This window comes from Melitaea cinxia, chromosome 16 (assembly GCF_905220565.1).
Source record: "Melitaea cinxia chromosome 16, ilMelCinx1.1, whole genome shotgun sequence".
Classification (NCBI taxonomy): domain Eukaryota; kingdom Metazoa; phylum Arthropoda; class Insecta; order Lepidoptera; family Nymphalidae; genus Melitaea; species Melitaea cinxia.
This window is the reverse complement of record NC_059409.1, coordinates 797958-809537: the sequence shown is the minus strand read 5'-3', so window position 1 is coordinate 809537 and position 11580 is coordinate 797958. Positions and strand designations below refer to the sequence as shown.

At 32.3% G+C, this 11580-nt stretch overlaps 1 protein-coding gene and 2 non-coding genes across 3 annotated transcripts; all 3 read left to right on the top strand.

The window, feature by feature from the left end:
- Positions 1-6414: 6414 nt before the first annotated feature.
- On the top strand, positions 6415-8953 carry LOC123661187. The gene is made up of 3 exons (XM_045596173.1): positions 6415-6967; positions 7227-7359; positions 8853-8953. Exons 1-3 carry the CDS (start codon positions 6506-6508, stop codon positions 8876-8878), a joined length of 621 nt encoding a protein of 206 aa, XP_045452129.1. The 5' UTR covers positions 6415-6505; the 3' UTR covers positions 8879-8953.
- Trnaf-gaa lies at positions 8589-8661 on the top strand. Its single transcript has one exon. It is a non-coding gene; the product is annotated as a tRNA-Phe (tRNA).
- A 152-nt stretch (positions 8954-9105) lies between the features above and the next one.
- Trnat-cgu lies at positions 9106-9177 on the top strand. Its single transcript has one exon. It is a non-coding gene; the product is annotated as a tRNA-Thr (tRNA).
- Positions 9178-11580: the final 2403 nt, after the last annotated feature.

Here is an 11580-nt window from a genome sequence, read left to right as displayed (position 1 = left end):
TCGTCGAAGTATTCCTGCCAAAATTTTATTACAATTGCTTTCAACTTAATTAAAATATCGGAATAGAGAGGTAAACACTGATAAGGTATACCATCAATCCCTGCTTCCCTAGCCAATTTATCAACCTTTTCGTTTCCCGCAATGCCAATATGAGAAGGTATCCACTGCAACGTAACATTTTTATTGTTTGTGTGGAGCTCGGTTATAGTCTCTATAATGTCATAAGCAATTGGAACACCCCGGAAACCAGGATAACCACAGTGAGAAATATGTTGAAGCGCACTCCTCGAATCGGTGAAAACTACAAAATCTCTATAATCAACACTCTTAATATATGACACAGCCTCCGCAATGGCAATTAATTCGACATGCATAATGGAAATATTACAATCTATTTTAAATTTAACGGAGGATGCGTTTTGTGGATCAAACACTGCTGCTCCAACATCGCTTTGGTTTTTAGATCCATCAGTAAACAAATAATAGTGATTTGGAAAGTTTTGCTGTATTGAATCATTACAAATAGTTCTTAATATTTCAAAGTCATATATTTTTTTTGGTTTTTTAATTTGTTCTATGGTTGGTTGTATTATTTTACATAGGTCAAAATTTGTCATCCATGTTTGTAAATTAAACATATCTAAATTACTACTAGCTTTAACATAATTTTCTTTAAGACATTCGTGGATTGTTATTAATAAAGGCTTTTTCTTATTTCTCCAATAAAGACTTTGGCAAGCATATTTTAATTCTTCTACTAGCCTAATAATTTCACTATTTGCGGTTGATTTACATTTTAGCCAAAATTTACCTGCCAAATAATATCTACGAAATAAAAGTGGTTCAATGTGTAGTTCAGACTACATGACATGGACTGCCGTACTTTTGATAAATCCTCCTATGATACGTAAAAACTGATTTTGTATTAAATTTAATTTTTTTAAATGTATCTGCGCGCTGTTATCATATAGGAAACAACAATAATCTAACTTACTACGGACCAAAGATGTATAAAGTCGTCTTAAATGACGTGGATGTATGCCCCATTGTGAACCTGCTAGAATTTTAAAAATAGGAAATCATCAGCATATTGAGAAATATGCACGTTATTTGCGCTTTTAGATATACAGGCAGTTACAATATTGAATAGTAATGGCGAAAGAGGGTCACCCTGTGCTAATCCACGACTAGTACTTCTACAAACTTGTTTTTCATTTGTTTGAATTTTAAGGATTCTATCTCTCAGAAAGTTTTCTAAATATTTGCAGATTTTTGTGCCTACCCCTAGTCTATCCAAAGTATGTAATAAACTATTTACATCAACGTTATTATACGCGTTGTCTATATCGATGAAACAGCATACCGTACTATATTTTTCTGTAAACCCTAACTGTATTCTGGAGACTAAAGAAGCAAGATTATGTTGAGTTGAATGGCATTTTCTGAAACCTGTAATAGTCTCAGGTAAAATATGGTTTCTCTCAATGAACCATTCTAGTCTATTAAGTAGAACGGTGTGAAAAACCTTACAAACGCATGAGATCATTGAAATTGGTCTCAGCGAGGAAATATTTTGTGTATCACGTCCGGGTTTTGGTATTGGTATTATACTGATATCTTGCCATTGGAAGGGTACAAATGACTTAATGAGGAACTTGTTGTAGAGAGAAAGCAACAAAACTTTACCATTCAACGGCAAATTCTTAATCATTGAATACGATATGTTGTCACATCCGGGAGAGGTGTCCTTCACTTTAATGCTTTTTTCTAATTCATGTAGAGTTATAACTGATTCTAATTTGATATTACTGGATGAAAATGATTGTTTGTGAGTGGGTACGTAATCTGGTGCTAAATTTTTTAACAATTCATTGGCCTTTCCTACATCAATATAATTACCGTATGCTTTGTAGCCCTTTATCCACTTCAGTTTATTATAAACCTCTGTTTGAGTTGATGACTCATTTAAAGAAGAACACATAGCCTGCCATGACTGTGATCTGAATTTGCGCATTAACTTTTGAGAAGTACGTATTTTAGTCCGTAAGTAAGTCAAATTATTGGGAGTTGGATTACGGCGAAATTGCGACAGTGCTAAACGGCGTTCTGCTACACATTTTGAAATAATTTGATTCCAATAAGGGCGAGGCAAGAAATTACTTGTAGGATTTGTACAAATTTTAACAAATGGAATATGAATATCAGCAGCAATGTTCATGTAGTCTATAAAATTATTGTAATCGTGTTGTAAATCGTTGGATATAATGAAGTCAGAATATAAGGTTTGAAGTAACTCGGTATAAGAATTCCAATCCGCTTTCTTAAAATTCCTGCGAGCTATACATTTCGGTTCTGCTTTTACATGTGCATTAATTTTTATAACACAATGATCACTTCCTAAGGTTTCATTCAACACCCTCCAATCGAATCTGAGAGCGATATCCGTTGAAGCAAACGAAATGTCAGGTGATGACTGTTGTATCACACCATTTACAAGTTTAATTCTCGTTATATCCCCGTTATTAAGTGTAACAAAACTATTATCGGACATTAACGCATCCATAATTTGCTTCCCTCTAGCATCAATTTTATTAGACCAGTTTGTGTGGTGACCATTAAAGTCACCAAGCAATAATGTTTTACTCCTTGAAGACGCGAATAAATGCTCCCAGTCAAGTTGGCAGGTGTTGACCGAAGGTGGACAATAAAGAGATATTATGTTTTCTATTACATCGCAATTAAATAGCTTAACTAATAAAATTTCTATACCTGTATTACGGTTATGAATATTACGTACTTGTGATTTTATTGATTTGTGCGTTAAAATTGCAACCCCACCATATGAATCATACCTGTCTTTCCGATATATGTTATAATGGCTTATTTTCAGAGCACTCTCCGGTTCCAACCATGTTTCACTCAACACCGCAACGTGGATATTTTCTTGAACTAAAAGATTTTCTAACAAAACTAACTTAGGTTTGAGACTTTGACAATTCCACTGCATCAAATTAATTTTAATTTTTTTATTTTTTATTTCAGTCATTTTCACGTTGTAAATAATCAAGTAACAGTTTTAATATTGGCCACTCTGATACATTTTCTACTACCGTAATTATAATCCATTCAATACAACACTTAAATACCGCTACAACCTTAGATTGCATCGTTGCTCTTCTTAAGAATATAATTTCTTTCAATCTTCTTAATAATTCTCCAATATTAAAATCATTTGCTGTGTGATCATTTGGATTTCTCGTTGGGGATATTTTTTCATGACAAAGATTACCTTCCATACTTTCGTTATCTGACTGAGCGTTATTATTAAAAACAAATTGTGGGTGTATGTCTTTTGAATATATATTTTTAGATTGTTTTGACGTTTTGATTATTTTTTTCTTTTTGGTGACGCCTGCATAGGTTGATGTGCTACTATTTTGGGTTGGATAATCTTGACAATTTAAGTTTTCCGTTTGAGATAGTAGAGGTTCGCCTTCTCGACTTCTTTCTTGTTCTTCGTTTCTTTCTTCGTTTTCTTTTCTTTCCTCTTCTTGATCATATACTTCGGGTGGTACATAAGTTTCAAGAGCTTTTCGGTAGGTACAATTAAATTCAGACATTAAACTTCTTATTTTCTTCTCTTTTAAGAATTTAGGGCATACTTTTGACAATGCCATGTGATTACCGAAACAGTTGACACATTTAAATATTGTATTTTCACAATTTTCGTGATTTTTTGAACATTTCGGGCACACTATCTTCAAAGAAGGACATCTAACTTTACGATGTCCAAATTTCCAACAACGAGAGCACTGTGTCACTGGAAATTCGTAATTTTCTACTTTGACTCTCAATTCTTCAACATATACATATGCAGGGATGAAAGCCCCTTTAAAGCACAACCTTACAGTTTCGCTGGGTATCCACCCCGGTTCTGTCAGATTCCTTCGACTGAGACGATAAGCGGAAATTAATTGAGCTGGTAAGTCACATCTAATTTTTTCAAAAATTTTTTCATTCGATAAATCTAAGTCTACATCTCTTATAATTCCATAAGAAAAATTCCTTTCTAACGCCTTCTGGATTCGCCAATTTTTATCTTTGAAATATTGACATTCTTCGATTTTTTGTGCGCTTATTTCGCTAATTATATCTATTCTGACTTTAAATGGATTTAAATATTTTACCCTAATAATATCCGAAATGTTTTGTTCTTTAAGAATTCTAGCCAAAGAAAACTGTTTAGGTAATTTTTCTTTACTTGAAATGTAAACTTCAATTTTTTCGCTTTCTTTTAATTTTTTCTCTTTTCCCTGTCCTACGGCTGTCCACTCACTTTCACTTTCTTCTCTCATTCTTTTCTGCGTTTTATCTACATCTCCTTGCTCCTCAAACATCTCACTGTCACTTAAATATTCAATAATCGACATATTATTCACTAATGATGTTTGTAAGCAAAGCGGTCGAGGATGACCTCGACCGCCGCAACTTGGTAAACAATAGGCCGATCGGTCGTCCGACGATGTAAACACATAAAAAATATGAACGCCACCTTCTCGTACGAGTGCCGCATCGAGACTGGACATTGCTACACTTGGAAGCGTTCGATCTGCTGTCGCTTCTAAAAGTTGACTAGAAAATCATTCTACAGAGGAAATTATGGCTCGAGTTTGAGGAATACTTACATATACTGGAAGCTTTCAGTGCATTTCTGCTTGGTGAAAAAGAGCCAATGATAAAACACTGCGTGGCAAAATCGAAGTAAGCAAAAATTGCCACGCCGCCGCCAGGTGGCGAAACGGATACGAGTCAAAAATGCCCGGAAACTGGTAGAAATTCGACGGAAACGGATATGCTATCTCATAATAAAGCTTCCAGTTGCGGTCAAGTATTTAATATGCATTTTATTTCAGGTAAAACTCTGCTATTAAGAATTCTTGGCTATAGGTATAATATTCTTTTTTTCTGAACGCTTAGTTCTCTATATTAAATTTGAAGGTTGAATGGAGAAACCATGGAATTATTATATACTACGTACAACTGGAAGGTTCACTCAGATTATAAAAGCGAGCTGAAAGAGAGCTTTCAAAACTTCACCCGTCCTGTCAAAGTAGGGTAACCATATTTTATGTAATTTATAGGTACATCGGATTTTACTGGGCCACCTTATATAATTATCTATACACGCTCGTCGATTCTTGATGCTCTTTATGTTAAATGCCTTTTCATCAGCACCTAGTAGCATGACATGTTCAATCGTAAAGGTATATTTTTAAAATTACAGCGATCACTCACGTCATCATTTTTCATCTTGTCTTTCATCATCATAAATTATACTTAATAGGGGTAGACAGAAATACCTACTAGCATGTTTTGAATTATCCTCACCGATAAATCACCCTTGGTGGGCATTTAATTTAACATTATTATCCAGTGGGGATTTTTCATGTTCATATTCCTAAAATCACCTTGAAATTTAAAATGTCGTGGTGGGGATTTTAGAAAAAAAAAACATTATATCCCAAGGGTGATTTGTCGGTAGGAATTTGAGAAATAATTTAAAACGTGCTAGTAAGTGCTTCTCTATACCCTTATTAAGTATAATTCATGCCGTGACGTGTTTCTTTCTAAAAGAGGCTCCTACCTATAGTGATGAACGCGATGATCGTCTCATTGCGATAGGTGATGGACCCAACTACCTATAGTATCTAACCCCAGGTTCGCACCGGCAACAACACAAACATGTTATGAACAGCTATCTATGTCTATCATTCTTTGAGGGTTTGATTGCGCTAGGAACATGTTTTAGGAGCATGTTAGGAACGAAAGCATGTTGTAGGCATGTTGCAAGGATGTTTGTACGTTTTCGAATAAAATAATAGACAATATGTAGAAACACAAGTATTATTTATTGAATGACAAAATTCAATATTAGGAGTGCACACAATTAAATTTAATAATGTTGTACGTACTACATAATAATTCCATGGGAAGAACCAATATGCATATTGTCATTTTAGTAAAATTATATTTTGAAATTTAAACCAAAATATTACTTAGAAAGCATTTCCAACAATTGACAATCATAATTTAGCACTTTTATATTTTAGTAAAAAGGACATGAGATATAAATTAAAAATAATAATAAGATGATGGGCGCTTTTGTGGGACGGTAAATTGTAAATATGTGTAATGTTTATTTTTTTTATAAGAAATTTATTTTAGTAATACTTTGTTGTTATACAAGATTACAGACTATTAAGATATTTCATACTTTCAGCATGTATTACAATGCATTTATTACCTGAAATGAAAGTATTGTAATCATATGACTTTATAACCCAAATTTATCTAATTTACTTTTTAAACATTTCAACTTTCGTCAAAATGACATTTGTAATATGGTGAATTGGTCAACAACATATGTCATAACAAACGCTATGCGTTAAGTTCGATTTGTTTGTTATTGTAACAGACAGTAACATCGTTAGAGTATTTTCGTAAAATGGATAGTAATAAAAGTACGAAGACTTACGGTAGAGTTATGCCCCGTGTGTATAATACAGCCGGTCATAAGTCGCGTCAAAATTTAAAGGATAATTCGAATGTTACGCGCCATCAAACTTCGTCATCCTTGCAGCTTGGCGCGAAAACGAGCTCTTTAAACTTAGTCTCAGGTTCATTTAGAGAACTCCCAATTGTACTCCATGATTATCAACCAGATACACCTAATAAGCCTAAAAAGTTAAGATACGTCGCAAAGCCTAAGAAAACATTGCAATCTTTAGATACAGTAAACTCTCCTATTTTGACTAAAAAGTTGCGACAGATAAAGTACAAAGTGCCTAAAATTAATGTACACGACTCTGCTCCTAGTATCTTGAAACCTGATGCAAATGTTTGGTCAGAATCACATTTTCGGAAGTGTCATTCCAGTAGGTCACATACCAGATTAAAAGATATAAAGGTATGTAAATTAAACCTATTTTGAGTATTAAAGTTTTCAGTTAAGAATATAAAACATAATATTTACTATAATATATGAAGTACATTTAATTTAAAATGCAGAAATTGAAAACTATTTATTTTAGTGGATAGCATTGATATATTTATTACTATTGCAGGTCACAAATTAATTATAAAAAAAAAAAACAGTATTATCTTATCTGTAAATAAATTTATCTTATATCTTTGTATTTAACAAAAAAATCTATTATAATATACAGGATGAAATAGAAGCTTTCGAGGAGAATCAGAAAAAGGCTCAGTTCCGAAAAAATCTCTATCAGAAGTGTGGTGTTGTTTTGGATGATGAGGGACTGGTGGCGGCTGACAAAGCTGTGCAAGTGGAGCAGCTCGGTAATAAATATGGTATTAATAGTGATAATAGTCGACATGTAGATTCCAACCATTTAAAAAAAAATTCTTAAAAAAAGTTTGTATGACAAGTCATAAAATTCAACTAATACCCAGTAACTATAGGAACTTATAGTTTTAATAACCCTTTGTGCAAATAGAAATTAAAAACCAAAAAAAATATGATTTTTAAATTCAAATTGTGAGACTTTAAAATTCAAAAAGAATTAAAAATCAAATATATTAACAACTAGCTGTGCTCGTGACTCGTCCGCGTGGAATAGTGACTTTACATGTTCAATATGATTATTTAAATTGACATAACTTTTTTATTTATGAACTGATTGACATGAAACAAACACTAAATGTTAACCTAAGCTTGCCATAATATATTGGTGAGTACCACATCTAAATCGGATAAGCCTTTTCTGAGATTATCGTGCACAAATGCACAGACAAACAGACAGAAATTCTGGAAATCATTGTTTTTGGTGCTATTTGCGTTGATAAAGGTCCCAATTATATTTTTCTCATATATCTTAAATGTACAGACAGCGGCCCGATACATTTTTGTTATATTTATATGATGATGAAGGCTAGATCGTCTATTAAATTGTAAAATTTATTTATTTGGTATTCTAAATTTAATTATTTAAAACTTTGAAAATACAAATGGAACAAGTGAAGTTTGTGAAGAGCCATCTGTTGTAATGTTACATTCAACGAACCTTGAAGGCTTTGTAGTTCACAAAATGTTCGGTAGATGTAGCTGCGTGCAATAATTTTTCAAGGAATAGTAATGATTTTATTATTATTATTATTCTTTATATAATATTGAAATATTAAAAAAATAATTTAATTAGGTCTAAATTTTCATTTTGCCAAACAAATTGTCTAATGAATAAAAAAAAACAATATTGACTATCAAAAGAATATAGAAACTTTGAAACAAGCTAGATAACGGTAAATTTATATACCAATAGAGAATATATAACTTTTTTTGGTATTCAACTTTGACCATTTTTATTAGAACAATTTTAATATGCACATGTCCAAAATCTTAAAACTTTAATCACTAAAAATAATTACATTTACATGTAATTGATTATGCTATAATAGAATTTGGAATAAGATTGTGTTTCATTTATTTATTACATAACTAAAATGTAAAAAATATTATAGTAATTATTAGTTGTACGATATATACAAGTATTTTGAAACTTACTTCATCAGCCGAAATAGCTCAGTTGGGAGAGCGTTAGACTGAAGATCTAAAGGTCCCTGGTTCGATCCCGGGTTTCGGCAATCTTTTTATTTTCATTAATTATTTCTAAACTTTACTTTTATTTTTATGCTGTAATTTCTAGTAGAAAAAATTATAACATTAAAATATTCGCCGTTATTAGGTATGTCAAAAATGATATTTGAAATAATATTTAACGTAAATATTTATTTTGTGTGCATATTGTATTTTAATTTGGTATTTTTTGTTACAGATGACACATTGAGGGATATAAGGTAATAAGCAAATTAACAAAATTAATTGATAATTATTGAAATAAAATCGAAAAGAATAACGTACACAATATAATTATTATATATATTTAGAATGGCCGGTATGCTTAGGGAGACTATAAAATATGATAAAACTATAAAATATGATAAAACTATAAAATATGATAAAACTATTAAGTTTTAGTGATTTGCTTGCTGTATTATCGGAACGACAATTTGGCGATGTCTTTTATCGCCTCTTTAGCTCAGTGGTAGAGCACTGGTCTCGTAAACCAGGGGTCGTGAGTTCAATCCTCACAGGAGGCATCTACCTCGAAATCGTTTTTTATATATTTTTTTTGTAATTACACCTTTTAATGATAAGTAATACCTATTTATTAAATACTTGTATGGCTCTACAAATAAATGTAAAATCAAGTTTTGAATTTATGAACACTACTGATGCTGTGTATCACTGAGTTTTAAAAATATGAAATGATTTGTAAAATTCGTCATTCGTTCGTTGTTCCGATCTTTGAGATGTTATTTTTTAATAGGAAAACCGAGGTAGAGACACTTGTAGCAGCGAGTTACCGTTTACTGAAGGCTCGAAGCTACGACCGATTCAGATTACGATAGATTCGAAAATCGGCAAAAAACTCCGCAGTTACAATTTAAAAAATAATTAATATATGTAGTCTTTTATTATAAAACTAGCTGTGCGCGCGACTTCGGCCGCGTGGAATTTAACAAAAAAGTTATTTTTCAGTTTGCAGAGTTATAAGATAAATAAATTTCTGAAAATAAAAGTAGCCTAAGTTACTCCTTATTACATCAGGTATCAGCCAGCGAAAGTCCCATGAAAATCGATCCAGCCGTTTCAGACATTAGCCGGAACAAACAAACAGACAGACAGACAGACAGACAAAAATTGTAAAAAAATATTGTTTTGGTTTATGTACCGTGTATACATCCATATGCATTTATTTACAAGCGGTTATTTTAACATTTCAAACAGACACTCCAATTTTATTTATTTGTATATAGATTAGTAACACCTAGTATGATAAACAGCGTTACAATCCAGCTATGTATCTTTATCATGAATATCACCTTGAACCGAATAATATGCTAAAAATTAAAAAAATATTTTTAATAAAAACTCTTTAATGAGAAAAATGCTAGCCAGTGAATCTAGCAGTGTGCAGATCTATCGTAAAAGTCAAATAAAATATTATTTAGGTACTTTCTCTCATAGCCGTTTTATATATCAATGACACAGTGCTGACCTATTGTGAAGAAGTTATACTTCAGTCGTGTGGTCTAAAGCACACTCGGTTTTTTCCAATAATTTTCACTTGACGATGTATAAAATCAGTTGATAACCCAACACCAATCAAATCTCGATGGTCAAGATGTACGTACGTATGTATGTATGTATGTATGTACGTACGTATGTGTGTATGTATGTATGTATGTATGTATGTATGTATGTATGTATGTATGTATGTATGTATGTATGTATGTATGTATGTATGTATGTATGTATGATTACAACCTACGTACTGTTTACCGTTACTTACTTCCCACGCGTCTGCGTGTTTACTCAGCTCCAAGGAACGGGTTTGAGATGAGATGATATGAGTTATATACGATGGATATATGTATATGGTAGTTTTGTTTTTATCTTTAGTAATATAAGCTATATAGGTATATATTTATTTTTTCGTATTCTATAACATCTAGATTATTCAAGTCAATAATTTAAATTAAAAATTTCTTTTATTTAATAAATATAGTTCTTAGTAAGTAGTGTTCATAATTGTGTTTGCTCGCAAACGAAAAAATAGGTAGGTACAACGTAGGTTGACGAAAATATAATCAACTAAATACGCGTTAAGAACTTAATATAATAAAGAATCATCGACATGGGTGTCGCTCAGTAAAAGTTTTTTGAGGTAACATACATAAACAAAATAATAATAATTATTATTATTATACACGAATTTTATCTCCGTCTTACGAATTTTCAATCAGGTCACTTGTCCTGACGGGAGTTTAACATTTTATACCCATTACAAAAAAAGTGCACAACGCCGCTGAAGAAGTTTTCACTTTAAAAATACAGTCGATTTGAGAACCTCCTTCTTTTTTGGAAGTCGGTTAGTGATGGATAAAACTCCGCGATTCTCAATTTCTCATCTATAATTTTTGACCTTAACCCAACAATAGCACATAAAAGGCGGATATTAATTTATAATAATATAAATATGAATAATATCGCCTATTGTCTAACTTCGAATGCTAATCGCTGCAACACGTATCGGCGTCTGTGACGTCACATCCGTTTCCGCGCCCGCTGGCTCGCCTCCAAGCTATTCCTGACCGATATCCGACAGAACTGACGCCGGTTATAATTAAGCGCTCCTAATTAACATTCTGCGATCGCCAACGACGTTTTGAATTTTTGATACCTTCTCGATTAATTTGTTCGTGTCGATTGTATCATAATAATAACTGACTGTGGCCAATATTTTGTATTGTTTGATCGTATGTTCAATTGTATTTTACATGTGTTATTCAAAATTAAAATTTACTTTTATTTGTGTGCCATGTACGCGCCCAATCTGAGTGCCTTCAAGGCCAGAGTGAATAGGCTGTTATTAGGCAGGCATGCTCCACTTTCGACCGCATCGTCACTTAACATCAGGTGAGATTGTGGTCAAATGC